Genomic DNA, 18042 nt, shown 5'->3' with positions numbered 1-18042 from the left:
GTAACTGACTTTATGCCTTACTTCAAATACCGCAGGACAGTTAATTATAGGTTGGCTGTCTACCCTACATAACCTAAGCAGACATAGGGGGCAATGCGTGGAGAGGGGCATCTCTAGGGTCCCGGAAGAGCTCCGAGCCTTCCCGTCAAACGGGTGCGTCCTAGCCATAACAAACCTGGGGGACGGAGAATAGAAAGAACTAGAAAGAACTGGAATGAACGAGAACAGAAGTTGTGAGGACTATCCCGAATGCTCAGCAGGGAAGCACTACAACACACAGGCGCTAGTGGTAGGCCACGATTTCCACCTAAAAAGAGAACTCTGGAGGTGCCTTCGGACCGGCCGGTCTCAGACAGCCCTGTTAACCGTGCTCTGGATTGCGGATCCTGAAGCCTTCAGTAAAGAGGTAAAGAGAAATTAATTATGTGAAAGTCATACAATGTGATTTTTTTGGTCTTTGTTCTTAGATTCTGTCTGTCACTGGTGAAGTGTACCTACGATAAAAAATTACAGACCTCTCCATTCTTTGTAGGTGGGAAAACCTGTAAAATTGTCAGTGTATCAAATACTTATTTTCCCCACTGGAGATAGATAGAAATAGATGGGCTTGTTAAATTAAAGGCATAATTAATTAGGCCATTAATAGAAGAACAGATAATCTCTTGAGCTTCGGTGAATCTTTTATTACAGACAATATTGATAATAAAGACACACACAGATATCTAGAAACTCCTGGGAGAGTTCCAGTCCTTACCGTACGCTCAGGATATCAACACTGTGAATTATATCGCCCAGAACAGGTTGTGGTGACAATTTTCCTGTTTCCCCCATTGAATTATCCTTGTCTGACATCAATTAAAGATTCATTTGGGAAATGAGGATGGAAAACAAGGATAGACTGGATGGAGAGATAGAGGATGATGGAGGAATGGGAAGATGGAGAGATGCTTGGAGGAACAGATAATAGGTCGGTGATGGATGGAGGTATGGATGGATGATGGAGGTATGGATGGATGGTGAAGGGATGGATGTATGATGAAGGGATGGATGGTTGAATGGAGGGATGGATGATATATGAATGATGGATGTATGATGGATGAATGGATGGATGATGGATTGATGGATGGAGAGATAGATGGATGGATAGAAGGATGGGTGGATGGAGGGATGGATGATGGACAATATGTCGATGATGAGTGGAAAGATGGATGGATGATGAAGGGATGGTTGGATGAATGGTTAGATAGATGGAGTGATGGATAATAGATTGATGATGGATGTATGTATGTATGGATAGATGGATAAATGGACCTATGAATGACTTAAGAGGGCAGAATGATGTAAAGCACAACTATGTCTGAACATCATGTTAACCATCATTTTCTCTCGTCTCTGCTAGTTTTCTGTTAACTTTCAGGCTAGATGAGAATCCGAAGGAGGCCTGAAGTCTAGAGTTCAGCAAATTTGTTTGGATTCTGTTCTGAATACGATCGCCAGCAAATATTGATTTTGTAATACACACAAACACATACAAACACAACCGAACGCCATTAGAGTCAATGGGAGTAGAAATGACCAAATATGTTCGGAACCGATCATCAAGCATACATTTGGCAGGAATAGGGCACCAGTATTGCACGAATATGGCAAATTCAGATTTGGCGACCGAATCCGAACAACTCCACTGAGGGGTGCAGCCTACTGGTGTAACCTGTATGGCCCTTATGTTGGACATCTGCAATCCCTGCCTCTAAGGGTATGTGCACACGTTGCGGATTCTGCGGATTCGCAGCGTTTTCTGGGGTGCAGAAACACTGCAGATCCGCAATTGATTTACAGTACAATGTAAATCAATGAGAAAAAAAATTGCTGTGCACACCTTGCGGAAAATCCGCTGCGGAAACGCTGCGGTTTAAAAGAAGTAGCATGTCACTTCTTTTTTGTGAATCTGCAGCGTTTTTGTACCCATTCCATTATAGAAAACCGCAGGGGTAAAAAACAAAGCAAATCCGCAAGAAAACTGCAGCAAAAACGCACAAAAAACGCTGCGGAACCGCACAAAAAAACGCGACAAATCCGCAGGTGCGTTTTCTGCCAGGAGAGGCAGAATCCGCACCAGAAATTCCTAAGCCTAATCCGCAACGTGCGCACATAGCCTAAATACTGAACTATAGTTTTACTAAATCCCATAACTTTCATTTATTAAAGCCACAGGTAATGCAAGTTTTAAAATTGCTGTTTTTCTGCGAGCTCTCAGGATGCGCACCCCTATAATTTTTACAGTGAAGCTTTTTAGCCCCATACAGTGGCTCCTTCCCATTCTTCTCCAATGGTCCCAGTGTTTTGGTGTTAGGAAATTCCCTTTTAATTTAGTAAATTGGAAATGTAAACCATATATATATATATTTACAAGCACGGGCAGGAGTTTTACAACGGAGCCACATTTTTGCTCGGAGTCTACATGTCATAAATGATGCCAAGTGTGTTCTGCTTATGGCGGTTCTATAAATACAGCTGTCATCATCCATCACCTGGCCGGGTTTTCACGTTGCTCCCCAGCGTTTGATGAATCACAAATGACAGAACGCGCTGGGAGCCGACGCTCCGGCAGACGTGACAAGACCTGGCGAGGATGTCAGAGGCGGCCCTGCTGGCACCGGTGTGTATTAGCGCATGGCGATATTCGTAGGCAGCTGAAACATTTAGGAATATTCTATAAAGCGTCCATAGGGAGCGTATCAGTGATAATTACCGTTGCTAATTACTCATTGATTTCCAATCAGCCTACAATGCGATGGTTGCGCCATCGAACAAAGTCCAGCTCACCATGATCGACATTCTTGGATGGTTGCGCCATGCAAAGCCGTAAGAATAGGACATGATTGGCACAGGGAAATGGCACGACTGGCCTCATATTAAGAGATCGGGAAAATTCTGATTCCTGGGCGCAGAGAAATGCCGGTATGGTCCTGGCTCTAAATAATGCCGGGCAAGGTCCCTGTAGCCCCCTTATATATGAAGTGACCTACGTGGCGCTCCATTATCTGGTCATTAGAGCATGGAATTACAGTGTTGAGACCGGTGATATAAAGAAAATGTCCTGCATTTTAAAGGATAACTAATATCATTACAAAAAATGGTTAGATATCATACGGGCAGATATGTGCTGATGATCGGTGAGGGATCAGAATGCATCTGATACAGAGCTCCAAATACCCTGCATAGATAAAGAGATACATTATTATAGTCTGGTTGTCTGCAGACACCACTAGGGGAAGATTCCTGAATCGCCCAAAATAATAAATTCCCACTAGAGAGAAAAATATAAAACATAAACAAAGAAAAAAATAAAAACACTGCCGGTGGACCTTCTCGATGTCTTAAAACCTCAAGCAGGTCCACATATGACTTTGCACAAAAGGTTTAGAATATCCTTGCAGAGACAGCTGCATGTGCGAAGAGCCAGCTATCGGTGACAGCCAGATTCCCCATAGAGAGCAGAGATGGTCCATTACTGTCTCTGTCTTCTAGATCACTAGTGGGAAACAGTGACCGGGGTCGTATGCGAGGGCGAGGCTTGCTATGTGCATAGCAGTGTTGGTCTTGGGCATGCTATTTGTCCAGGGCAGATTTAGGAAAACCTATGATGGGCTTTCATTTTTTAAACAGACTACAGGAAGGTAGTTGGGCGGACTGTTTCCTCCGCGGCTGGGTTTTTCATGGGGCCTATAGCCACGGGTTCCTTGTAAAAACCCTGCAGCAGAGGGTTGGGGTGTAAGTTTTGATTTTGTAAGCAGGTAGAGCAGGAGGCTCTGCAGAGCTCCACCTGTGTGAGGCAAGACAGAACCTAAGCAGAGCCAAAAGACCTGACACCCCTCACCGTACATGGCGGTGCAGTCGCCCACGGTAACTGATCCCGGTTACAGACTATCTTGTTTCCCAGCTGCGATTCAGAGGATCCTAGTTACTTTCTGATTTGTGAGTATGCTGACTATTAAAAGACACTGTTGATTGAACTTTGTTGGGTCACTGCCTGTCTGTCACACTGCACCAGCCCCGCTGCTTTACACTAGATACAAAGCAATATTAACACTTCTTCCCATCCTAGCAATCATATGATCAATGGATACCAGCTGCTGGGTCTAAGACCTAGATCAGCTCTACAGTACAGGTGTGGGGCTGGATTTGAGTGGTAAATTGCAGTAATATGACAGCCAGAGTTACAGGGAAAATCGTCAATTAAAACATACACATATATATATAATTCTGAGGGAGGGAGAGAGGGAGGACAACAAGGAAAAAAGGAAGAAAAGAAAGAAAGAAGGAAGAAAGGAAGGAAGAGAGTGAGGGAGGAAGGGAAGAAGGAAGGAAACAAGGGAGGAAGGAAGGATGAAAGGAAAGAAGGAAGGAAGGGAGGAAGGAAATAAGTAAGGAAAGAAAGAAGGAAGGGAGGAAGGGACGAATGAAAGAAGGATGGAAGGAAGGGAGGAAGTAAAGAAGGAAGGAAGGAAAGAAGGAAGGGAGGAAGAAAGAACGGGATGAAGGAAAAAAGGAAGGAAGGAAAAAAGGAAGGGAAAAAGGAAGGGATGAAGGAAGGATGGAAGAAAAGGAGTAAGGAAGGAAAGAAGGAAGGGTGGAAAGAAGGAAGGAAGGGAGGAAAGAAGGAAGGGGGAAGAAAGGACGGGATGAAGGAAAAAAGGAAGGAAGGAAAAAAGGAAAAAGGAAGGGATGAAGAAAGGATGGAAGAAAAGAAGTTAAGAAGGAAAGAAGGAAGGGTGGAAAGAAGGAAGAGAGGAAGGAAGGATGGAAGGAAGGGAGGCAGGAAGGATAAAAAGAAGGAAGGAACGAAGGTAGGAAAGATTGAAGGAAGGGAGGATTGAAGGAAGGAAGAAAGGAAGAAAGGAAAGAAGGAAGGAAGGGAAGACAGAAGAAAGGGAGATAGGAAGAAAGGGAGGAGTAAATAAAACAAAATTAAAAACAAGAAAGTATGAATATAAACATAATGTAAAAAATTAGGTAACGTAAAACAAAAAGAGAAGGGTAAAATTTACTTGAAAAAAAAAAAAAGAATAAATGCCTGGTCACAAACTGTTTAAAGGGAGTCTCCAATGTTTTGAAAATTTTTTGAAACAGCTGCAAATGATCTGCAGTCAGACTCCTAACGATCAGCATCTTATCACAGTCCTATGGATGGGAGGCATCACATTGGAAAGTATGTAAACTTTTGCAACAAAAGGTGTTTTTTTTTTCCCTTCAATGAATTCATCTGAACACAGGGACTTCAGTTTTGTTTAAAAAAAAATAAATGAAAAGTGTGTTGAATAAAAATGAGAGACTTTAAAGGGAACCTGTTAGTAAGGAAAACATTGCTAAGCACCTGCAGCCATAGCAATAGTCTGCAGATAAATACAGCTTTAAACAAGAACAGAAGTCTGATTGTAAGGGAGAATTCAGGGAGAAAATGAAGTGATATTCTCCCTGCAGCCATCACTTACAGTCATCGGGGAGGAGCTACATTTTCCACTACTTTGTATTTCTAGCTCTTTTGCAGGATCAGCCAATTCAGGTTTCTAAATTTGGGGAATCATAGTTCTGTTGAGCGGCCGTAAGGAAAACATTATAGAAGATTTTGGAAAGTTGCGCAATTTTCAAGGTGACTTGAAATAAATTATTGCAAAGTTTAGATCCCGTAAAACAGGCAGGTGATTTCACAATTGTCGCTGAAACATGATACTTTCGTGTGCTACATTGTTTCTATAAAGTTAACTAAAGGGCAGCACCGCAGGCGACATACGTAACATTTACTTGTATAAATTTATGCGCAGGCAAACTCTCACAATTTTATGCAATTGAAGGTTCGGATATATTTTCAGTTACACAATGGTATTTTCAGTACTTGATTTTAATAAAATGTTTGTTTTTCACTAATTAGAATAGAGCCGAGTGGTGATTATTCTGCCCCTGAAGGAGAAGGGAGGAATCCCTGATGTGTCTGGACCATAGATCTTTACTAATTAGTTTACAAAGCGGATCTCACTGGAATCATTGTAGATAATGTTATCATTCAGTCATACCTTATTAAAATTGCAGCAAATATTACACTAAGCTGAAGGAATTTGTAGAGAAAAGAAATTCTGCTTATCTCTGACACAAAAACATTAACATATTACATAATAAAAATATATTCAGTAATACTATAATTATATACTATACACAGTATACCATAATACTGCCCCTATGTACAAGAATATAACTACTATAATACTGCCCCTATGTACAAGAATATAACTACTATAATACTGCCCCTATGTACAAGAATATAACTACTATAATACTGCTCCTATGTACAAGAATATATCTACTATAATACTGCTCCTGTGTACAGAATATAACTACTATAATACTGCTCCTATGTACAAGAATATAACTACTATAATACTGCCCCTATGTACAAGAATATAACTACTATAATACTGCCCCTATGTACAAGAATATAACTACTATAATACTGCCCCTATGTACAAGAATATAACTACTATAATACTACCTCCTATGTACAAGAATATAACTACTATAATACTGCCTCCTATGTACAAGAATATAACTACTATAATACTGCCCCTATGTACAAGAATATAGCTACTATAATACTGCCCCTATGTACAAGAATATAACTACTATAATACTGCCTCCTATGTACAAGAATATAACTACTATAATACTGCCCCTATGTACAAGAATATAACTATTATAATACTGCCTCTATGTACAAGAGTATAACTACTATAATACTGCCCACTATGTACAAGAATATAACTACTATAATACTGCTCCTATGTACAAGAATATATCTACTATAATACTGCTCCTGTGTACAGAATATAACTACTATAATACTGCTCCTATGTACAAGAATATAACTACTATAATACTGCTCCTATGTACAAGAATATAACTACTATAATACTGCTCCTATGTACAAGAATATAACTACTATAATACTGCCCCTATGTACAAGAATATAACTACTATAATACTGCCCCTATGTACAAGAATATAACTACTATAATACTGCCCCTATGTACAAGAATATAACTACTATAATACTGTTCCTATGTACAAGAATATAACTACTATAATACTGCCCTCTATGTACAGGAATATAACTACTATAATACTGCCCTTATGTGAAAAGATATATCTACTATATTTCTGCAACCAACAGTACATGAAATACAATATACTACATCACTATTTATCAACCATCCCAATTTCCATGATCCTATTAAAGAGAACCCCCTGAGCCCTGGCAGCCTTCTAGTTAGTAATGGTCACCAATCTTCAGAACCATTTTACAAAGTGATATTAATAGTAGACTGACCCTTCTTTATCTGCCAGATCTCTTCCACTATAGTCAAAGAATATATTACAATCTTCCGCCAGGGCACGCTCAATAACACGGATTGTTCGATCGAAGAAGAGCAAAAATTCCTCGGAGTGGACAGCTTGTTGTTTTTCTTCTTCCGTCAGTTCTCTGGGAGGAACTTCGGCAATGACAAAAGATCATTACATCATCACAGATCAATCATTTCTACAAACAGTACATTATGTGCATAATGGAGAGGACGATGGAAAATATGACCCCAAGAGGGGTAGATACCGTGTATAATGCACTAACGCTAATGGTGGAGACTTAAGATACAAGGGATAGTCTTAACGTTTTTTTGCCAGGATTTGAGAATTCGACAAATGGAAGAACCTAACCAATCAATGGTGCTCTAAAAATAAATAATAATAATAATTTTGCAGTAAAAAATTGTGTTCTACTAAAGGTGACTCTCTCAATGAAGAGGACAAAAATAAATGAGATCCTCTATGTGGTCTAACTTAGAGGTGGTTTTCTTGAAGTGGTGGATTTTCAGAGATGATTCCTTACATTGCTTGTGTACCATCCCTTTTCAAGATGCTAGTTTTGGTGGGTAACGATCTTCCGACTTGATTTCCATCCTCAACTGCTATGTTCTAGACCATGATCCGGCCACTAAGAAGATGAGCTGCCTAGTTTCACGATTTACTGGAAAGCCCAAAGGACATCACTACTATTGTCACCATTGTTCTTGGCATAAAACGCTTTGACATTATTGGTGTGTGCCGGAAATCAAAACCCACTGTCAAAAAGGGAACCACGCGGATCCCACCGCTTCCATCAATATGTCAAGGGAACAGCCGGGTGATAGCAAAGACCACACCGCTGCCACCAGTCTGTGAGGACAACAGCTGGGAGATCACGCAGATCCCACCACTGCCATCAATTAGTAAGGGGAACATGGTCGACACCTCCAATCGTTAGGACATTATGCAATTGACTGACGAGTGATGGACGAGGCATCGGCTGTCTTGACTACTAGACAGGTTATTGCGGACTGTGAACATATAGTATACACACGTCCGATTCCAATGCATTGAATATACAATGGCTTGCGAAAGTGTTCACTCCCTTGGCATTTTTTGTGCTTTGCTACCTCGCAACCTGGAATTTCAATGTTTTTTTGAGGGTTTGCAAGAGAGGAATCACAATAGGAAAGGTTCCCAGCAAAAGAAGGTCGCCTTGTCATTGGCTACTTGGTAGGCTTGACTTGGCCAAACTATGCGCTAAGTATATTAGTTTTTTTCCTATTTTCTAGAGCAGTATTGCAATTCAAATTTTATATATTTCATGTTTACATGCTACAGCATTACAGAGTGCAGTTTTATTTGTTAGTTATAAGGCTATGTTCACACTTTGCGGATTCCACTGCGGATTTTTCCGCAGCAGAATTCCAAAATCCGCAGTGAAAACCCGTTGCGGTTTTTACTGCGGATTTATCGCGGTTTTTACTGCGTTTTCTTCTGCGGATTTTCATCTGCAGTTTTCTATTGGAGCAGGTGAAAATCCGCAGAAAAGAAGTGACATGCTGCGGAATGTAATCCGCAGCGTTTCCGCGCGGATTTTTCTGCAGCATGTGCACAGCGTTTTTTGTTTCCCATAGGTTTACATTGTAATGTAAACTCATGGGAAACTGCTGCGGATCCGCAGCAAAATCCGCAAAGTGTGAACATAGCCCAACAGGGCTGGTCATGGGATGTGGCTAGGTCTTTAGAAAATAATGGGATCCCCAACTTTCACGATATCTTTGCCCCTGGAGGTCCCAGGTGAGAGATATAGGAAACATGTCATAGATATGCTGCCGCAACCACCCAGTGCTGTAAGACAATGTGTTATACCTGCCACTTTATCACAATGCCCAAAATAAGTCTCTCATATCTGTCATATCCATGCCATTCATAAAAACCTCAATATTCATTCTGAAGCCTGAACTCAAACAATCTGCTTGCTTTTCTGGTGGCAGTGAGGCCAAGGGTTATATGTTAACTCTACTGGCCATAAAACGGTCATCTCCCAAATTCCTCTTTCAGCTGTGCCTAGTCTGCGATCCATCAGATAATCCACTTTAATTACCTGTTCACAGCAGGGGGTGCATAAGGGTCATGCAGAGATTAATAGAGTGCTAGCCTTGCTTCAGTATTCACTATGATAACTATGGCTTTATAGATTTTGCAATGACATCTAAGACACCCAGCTTTAGACTTGAAAGTAATCAAATTGACATGCAACATAGTCAACGGTTTATAATTTGGAGATTTGAACTTTAAGAAGAGTTTCAAGTTTTCAGGTGTCTATGGGGTAACATCGCTTCTTGCGGAGAGTAACATGGAGACTTATAGGTCATGAACTATTTTGGCACTGTTGGCATGGATTGGATTTTTTTTACGGCACCCATACCCGGTTTTGCTAGGTTGACCATGCCAGTTGTTCAGCTACACTCCTACTAGCTCCATGCAATCACATGCCCAGTTCTTCCCGACCTTTACCTGATTCTGTACTTATTCACTTATGTTACTGTCTGCTCAATTCCTGATCCTACCTGATCTATGGCTTGTTTGATTCCGCTCCTTTTTTTCCCGCCCATCATAAGATCCCATGTTGCAATGTCTGTATACTCTCTTTTGCATCCTCCTCTCCCCAGGAGATGTGATATGATCAGACCATGTTCCTGTACGGTCAGACACAGACGTTACACAGTACACAGCAGGGACACATTTATAAGATTATCTCAGCACAGGAACATTTTTTAACACATCCAATTGTGGAACTTATTTTTATTTCAACATCTGTTGATTAAAATGTACTTTGCTTAAGGGACAACCCCTTTAATGGTGTTGCAGCCTCTGTGGCCTTTCAGAAAATGGAAAGTGTATATACTGTCAGACATGTGACACTTAGACTGCACATAGGGGGACGTCTAGTCACTAAGCATGGGACTTACGAAGAGAATTCCTTTCACCTGAAATTTTTAGGGGCTTCATAGCAAAAGGAATGAATACATATGCACATACCAATTTTTATTTATTTTATCCCGTAAATTTATTTTTTGCCTAGTTTTTTATCACTCCACCAACTTAGACTATTTAGTGCTGATGCATCACACACAAATCAGATTACAAATATATTTAGATACGGGTTGTAATAGAAAAAAATAGGTAAAAAGCCAAGGGTGACGGGGTGGTGAATACTTTTGCAAGCCAGTGTAAATGAGCTTTGAAAATTATTGTTCTCGACAGCATAACGTCAGTTATGGGATTTGAAGCCGATAAAGTGATGTTCTGCACTCACGGAACATTAGTATTACCAATCGTTCTATTTGGGCATAGAAATCCAGTAGTCTTCTCCAAGTATGGCAATAAATGATCGCCAATTGGCTTGCATTTAGCCAAACAGGCGTGGTCTAGTGGCTGGGATGTGAATTGGCACTTACGCACCATGAATGATGAGGCTTTATTTGCACACTAATTAATTGAGGCCTAAAATCTCCAAGTTTTTCTTCCGACCTCATGTCTATAACTTAATGGTTGATTTAATGGGATCCTACTGATGTTTTTAATGAACCACTAAAGCTGGAATGGAAGCAATCATGGTAGCCGTTTACCTTCTTTCGAATCTTGCTTCTCCTCTTGGTTTTCAAATTCGGAATCGTGATCTGTCTTATGTTCCACTATTTCCTCATCCTCTTCCTCTTCTGCACAACCAAAACAAAGAGTTAAAGCCGAAAATGTCCCCTCGGTAAAGACAAGAATGCGCCCGTCAAACAACCATAATCATACAAAGTAACGGAGGGGAAAACTGCTCATTTACCACTCGAAGGAAATGGGCCCCTTTTGTTTGCAGGCAATGATTAGAGTATTTATATAAATGCAATCCTACAAGTCGTGACAATGAGTGAAGCCTGGCGGAAACATTTCTTAAGGGTAAACAAAAATAAGTCGTAGGCTGTCACCGGTATTATTGATGATTTCTCCGGTTCCCCTTTGCCCGCTGCAACTTTCTTTTTTATTTCGATCAATACAGCAAATATAAGGCAAATTGGTTCTGTGCATTTATACCTGGAAAAATATGTAATCGATGACCAAAAATTGTCAATCTTCAAAAACTTCTTGGGCAGAAAGTGTACAGACGATGAAGATCAATATTTTAAAAGACTAAACCTACAAGATCTGACATGTACAAACTGATATTCAGGTATCGGAGAAAAATGTGATGAGATGAGACCATGGTATGTAAAACATTGGCTGCCCTTTTTCTAGATAGACTTCAGCTTCACCATGAAGATTATTATTATTATTTATTTATATAGCACCATTGATTCCATGGTGCTGTACAGGAGAAGGGGTTATGGAACGCCCCCAGACACAGGGCCAAAGGTTACTCGGTACCAGTCCTCTCTGTCTCAGTTCTGGGGTTGTCACGGTGGCTGGACCCGGTCCGTGACCCTGCTAAGGGGCGTCCAATAAAAGGGTTGATGGTAGTTTGTCAAGGTTTCATGACGCCACCTGTGGTGTTCAGTAAGGGCGACCGACCCTGCTTGGGCTCTGCTGGGGTGATGGAATGGCAGCTAGATGGTATACCTTCCCACAGGTGAAGTGTGTCCCCAGGGCTTCCCAGTAAGGTGGATGGTGATGGTGTGAGGTGCAGACAATAACGAGGACACAAGGTTGCAGTCTCTTTACCTCTTCACTGAAGACTTCAGGATCCTCAATCCAGAGCACGGTTAACAGGGCTATCTGAGACCGGCCGGTCCGAAGGCACATCCAGAGTTCCCTTTGCAGGTGGAAATCGTTGCCTACCACTAGCGCCTGTGTGTTGTAGTGCTTCCCTGCTGAGCATTCGGGATAGTCCTCACAACTTCTATTCTCGTTCTTTCTAATTCATTCCAGTTCTTTCTAGTTCTCCGTCCCCCAGGTATGTTATGGCTAGGACGCACCCGTTTGACGGGAAGGCTCGGAGTTCTTCCGCGACCCTAGAGACGCCCCTCTCCACGCGTTGCCCCCTATGTCTGCTTAGGTGATGTAAGGTAGACAGCCAACCTATAATTAACTTTCCTGTGGAGTTTGAAGTAAGGCATAGAGTCAGTTACTTCCTCGGTGTTCCAGCCACCGGCTACGCGCCTCAGTAGGATGTTGCCGTTCTCCGGGCACGACTCCTACTGGCTCTCCTTTGTGCTTGATCTCGTTTCTCACTGTCCACAATATCCTTCGCTTCGTGTCTCTTTCTTAGGATACCGCCGTGGGGTCTGCAGGTGCGGTTCCGTAACGTTCTGTTCTAGTCACTAGGTACCTGCCAGGTTCCCACGCCTGACAGGGACCCCCCTGAATCTTCCCCGCAACACCCTCTGCCACGGGATGTTGCCTGGACAAAACGCAGTCAGCTTCTGTCTAACTTCCTATCCAACCCCTAGTTTTGCCAGTGTGAGGAGTGGCCTAGTAAATAAAACCTTTTGCTCCCCCTAGTGGCCGGAGTGTGAAGTGTAATGTGTGCTGGTGATACCTGGTCAGATGAACTCCTTTAGTGCCATCAGACGTACCATCACTCCCCTTAGTGGCAGAGCGATACTACTGCAACGACCAGGTCTCTGGGGCGCTGCAGTTACATACAGAGTTATAGATATCGTTTACAGTAAGCAAACTAACAACCACAGACTGATACAGAAGGGCGAGGACCCTGCCCTTGCGGGCTTACATTCTACAGGATGGTGGGGATGGAGACAATAGGTTGAGGGTCGTAGAAGCTCAAGTGTTGGTGAGGCGGTAGCTCCGGTAGTGGTGAGGAATCAGCGGGGTCAGTGCAGGCTGTAGGCTTTCCTGAAGAGGTGGGTTTTCAGGTTCCGTCTGAAGGATCCGAATGTGGGTGATAGTCAGACGTGTTGGGGCAAAGAATTCCAGAGGATGGGGGATATTCAGGAGAAGTCTTGGAGGCGGTTGGGTGAGGAGCGAAATAGTGTGGAGGAGAGAAGGAGGTCTTGGGAGGACCGGAGATTACGTGAGGGCAGATATCGGGAGATTAGTTCAGTGATATATGGAGGAGACAGGTTATGGATGGCTTTGTAGGTCAGTATTAGTAAGATATGGCTAGAGTAGATGTTTGTAGAAACAAGAAATACAAACCAGACCAAAACTTGAATCTTGTCCAAAACTGGACTAAGGTCAAACTAGATTGACCATATGGTCTTTTAACACCATTCATCTTCATGTTTCTAAGAGTCCCTAGTACCAAAAATGTCCAAACAGAAGCTTCATCATATTGTTGACAAGCCATGATTTGGTTAGTGTAGACTTTTGTGGAATCTAAGAAAAAAATGGACAAGAGTATCCTTGATTGAACCAAGCCGGACCTCGTAAGAATATGACAAATGACCAAATGGAACCTTTATCACATTCTTTATCTTATTAGGAAATATGAGACCGATGGGAGGATTGAAAGGAAAAGAAACAGAGAATGTCCACCAAGATGAAGAATGGAGACATATTCAGAAAAGATGCCTGCCTAGATGAATATGTTAAGAAACTAAAGATGTAAACGATACAAAATGAATTACAAGTATGGGAGAATGAGAGTTCAGTTTTAAAAAGAAAAGAAAAAGGAATACTCAGGGGAGAAGCGGAAATAAAATAAGAGTAAATACTGACCACTGTTAAAAAAGGTGACAAGTCCTCTTGAAAGGACATTTAATTGCTAACTATCCCATTTTACGGGAGCTGAAATGGAAAAATGGAGATGTTGGCATGCCCACCGTCATGGCCATCCCAACTAATCACAAGAAGATAAATTCTTACTCTCTGTTATCCACGTCATTCCATATTCTAACTCTTCCTCCTAACTCCCCCTTTTGTATGCCTTGATACAGCGTTAGCCAGTTTACAGCCTACCTAGACTTATAAAAACCAAATGCTGCAAGGACCCTGTGGTCTATCAAGTTGACCCCAGTGTTGGAAAATCATGGATTCAAATATAGTATATATCTAAATCCGTAATCTTATATAAAAACATGTAGGTAAATGTGAGACTGAACTCATTTCCCAATACCGAAATAACTTGTATTTCTTATGTTCTACCCTATGGTCTTCCCAAACAATATCCCTTATGGCAGGCCCAAGGTCCATCAAGATCTTATCTCTCTTCTGTTGCACAATATACCATGTTCTTCTTTTGATCCTCCATAAGATTCCAGAGATATGGAACTTTATTTAGTGCTCATTTTTATGATCTTTACATAGGGAATGTTGGTCACTGGGAAATTATGCAGAACTGCCTAAAAACATGCCCAAGAGGCTCCTGTGGCCAACACCCCCTTGTAAAGACCATAAAAATTTACACTGAAAAAGGCCCATGTCTCTGGAACTGTATGTCAGATTAAAAAGAAAGCAAAAATGGAATCCAATGGGAATAGAAACAAAAAAAAAAACAACAACCCTTTTTGACCTGGTAACAGGTTTTCTTTAATAACCCACCTACTTATCAGTGCACATTTCTATTTTAGATGCTCAGTGGATAGCACTGCAGCCTTACAGCGCTGTGGTCCTGGGTTCTAATCCCACATCTGCAAGGAGTTTGTATGTTCTCTCCATGTTTGCGTGGGTTTCCTCCGGGTACTCCGGTTTCCTCCCACATTCCAAAAACATACTTATAGGGAATTTAGATTGTGAGCCCCAACAGGGACAGCAATGATAATGTGTGCAAACTGTAAAGCGCTGCGGAATATGTTAGCGCGATATAAAGATTATTATTATTTAGATAAAGTATACATTTATTGCCACTTCAACTGGCTATGCAACAAGAAAAGTCACCCGTTTTGTTTACATGGGGAATAACAATATTTCTCGTCATTATATGTCTTGTATTTTGCACTTTCCCACTTTTCCCTCGACTGTGTCTCAAATTTTCTGTTGATTCTGAGCTGGTGGCGACAAGCTACTAAGATGTTTCCCATAAGGGATTGCTATTTCCCAGGCTCTGTGTAGCACATGTTCAAATGCAGCAACATGGAGCACTTTATACAGCAATACTGTGCAGTGTAACTGGGAATCCAGCACTGGGGTGATGTAACCGTTTACTAGAAAGTAGCAGGGAGAGCTGTCTCTCTCTGTCTCTCTTTTTTTCTTCTGCTGCATCCTTCTCTTTACTCCTCCCCTTCCTATACACTTTAACAGGCAGCTGAAATGTAATACCAATGATCTGGCAGTCTACCTGGTCTTGAGCAAAATGGTTTTAATCTGTATTCCTGGGTGAATGATAGCATCAATATTATAATAGTAATATTTTTGGACATGGAGGCAGTAATAATTGTTTTATTCTTGTACATAAGAGCAGTATTATAGCAATAATATTCTTGCACATAGGTGCAGTATTATAGTAACTATATTCTTGTACATAGGGGCAGTATTATACTAGTTACCATATTTTTTTTTCTTTTGCAACATCTGAGTTAATTAGATACACATCTGTGGATGTATTTTAATGCACACCTGAAACACAATGCTTCTTTGTGTTGCATCATTTGAAAGTCTCAAGAAATCAGCCAAGATATCAGGAAGAGAATTGTGGACCTGCACAAGTCTTGCTCATCCTTGGGTACAATTTCATGATACTTGAAGGTGCCTCATTCATCTGTACAAACAATTATACAGAAGTACAAACAAGATGGGAATATCCAGCCATCATACCGCTCAGGAAGGAGATGAGTTCTGTGTCCCAGAGATGAACATGCTTTGATCCGACATGTGCATATCAATCCAAGGACAAAAGCAAAAGACCTTGTGAAGATGATGGTGGTACTGGTAAGATTGTGTCAATATCCTAATTGAAACGAGTACTGTATCAACATGGGCTGATAGGCCACTCTGCCAGGAAGAATCCATTACACCAAAAGAAACATAAAAAAGCCAGATTAATGTTCCTCCATACAGTATTATGGACAACACATAGTCCGCCATACAGTATTATGGGCAACACAGTCCTCCATACATATTATGGGACTATGTGGTGCGCATTTTACTGTATGGAGAACTGTGTGGTGCCAATAATATTGTATGGAGAACTGTGTGGTGCCCATAATAATGTGTGGAGGACTATGTGGTGCCCATAATACTGTATGGAGAACTGTGTGGTGCCCATAATAATGTATGGAGGACTATGTGGTGCCCATAATACTGTATGGAGAACTGTGTGGTGCCCATAATACTGTATGGAGAACTGTGTGGTGCCCATAATAATGTATGGAGGACAATGTGGTGACCATAGTACTGTATGGAGAACTGTGTGGTGCCCATAATAATGTATGGAGGACTATGTGGTGCCCATAATATTGTATGGAGAGCTATACTGTCTGGTATAAAATAAAAACTGTTAAATTCCCCCAGCACACGCACTGATGATTCTTTGGTTTCTGAGCTATTGTAGAATTTACAATAGATATCACTCATGTAAAGTAAGAAGTGAAATCTTTGGCATTGTACTACACCTATGGTATATTTCTGTTGTATCTGTGCATCATGAGTTGAGGTATGTGTTAAAAGGGCCCACTGAAACTGTTTCGCCTGGGGCCCACAAAAACCTGGAGCCGGCCCTGTGTATTATAGTAGTTATATTCTTGTACATAGGGGCAGTATTATAGTAGTTATACTCTTGTACATAAGAGCAGTATTATGGTAGGTATATTCTTGTACATAGGGGCAGTATTATAGTAGTTATACTCTTGTACATAGGGGCAGTATTATAGTAGTTATATTCTTGTACATAGTGGGCAGTATTATAGTAGTTATATTCTTGTACATAGGAGCAGTATTATAGTAGTTATATTCTTGTATATAGGAGCAGTATTATAGTAGTTATATTCTTGTACATAGGAGGCAGTATTATAGTAGTTATATTCTTGTACATAGGGAGCAGTATTATAGTAGTTATATTCTTGTACATAGGAGCAGTATTATAGTAGTTATATTCTTGTACATAGGAGCAGTATTATAGTAGTTATATTCTTGTACATAGGGGCAGTATTATAGTAGTTATATTCTTGTACATGGGGCAGTATTATAGTAGTTATATTCTTGTACATAGGAGCAGTATTATAGTAGTTATATTCTTGTACATAGTGGGCAGTATTATAGTAGTTATATTCTTATACATAGGGGCAGTATTATAGTAGTTATATTCTTGTACATAGGAGCAGTATTATAGTAGTTATATTCTTGTACATAGGAGCAGTATTATAGTAGTGATATTCTTGTACATAGGAGCAGTATTACAGTAGTTATATTCTTGTACATAGTGGGCAGTATTATAGTAGTTATATTCTTGTACATAGGAGCAGTATTATAGTAGTTATATTCTTGTACATAGGGACAGTATTATAGTAGTTATATTCTTGTACATAGGAGCAGTATTATAGTAGTTATATTCTTGTACATAGGAGCAGTATTATAGTAGTTATATTCTTGTACATAGTGGGCAGTATTATAGTAGTTATATTCTTGTACATAGTGGGCAGTATTATAGTAGTTATATTCTTGTACATAGGGGGCAGTATTATAGTAGTTATATTCTTGTACATAGTGGGCAGTATTATAGTAGTTATATTCTTGTACATAGGGACAGTATTATAGTAGTTATAT

General features: G+C 40.7%; 1 protein-coding gene across 6 annotated transcripts in view; it reads right to left on the bottom strand.

Annotated features, from left to right (window-relative positions):
• The window catches only part of DYNC1I1 (dynein cytoplasmic 1 intermediate chain 1), a 459873-nt gene that overhangs the window by 204133 nt on the left and 237698 nt on the right, over positions 1–18042 (bottom strand). For all 6 annotated transcript variants that reach the window (XM_069729353.1, XM_069729352.1, XM_069729358.1 and 3 more), the window contains 2 exons: positions 11028–11117; positions 7382–7544 (listed from right to left, as the gene is read on the bottom strand). In XM_069729353.1, coding sequence (XP_069585454.1) covers positions 7382–7544; positions 11028–11117 — 253 coding nt within the window. The remainder of the gene's footprint in view (positions 1–7381; positions 7545–11027; positions 11118–18042) is intronic.

The sequence above is a fragment of the Ranitomeya imitator genome, chromosome 6 (genome assembly GCF_032444005.1).
Source record: "Ranitomeya imitator isolate aRanImi1 chromosome 6, aRanImi1.pri, whole genome shotgun sequence".
Lineage (NCBI taxonomy): Eukaryota > Metazoa > Chordata > Amphibia > Anura > Dendrobatidae > Ranitomeya > Ranitomeya imitator.
This window is presented reverse-complemented; position numbering and strand designations above follow the sequence as displayed.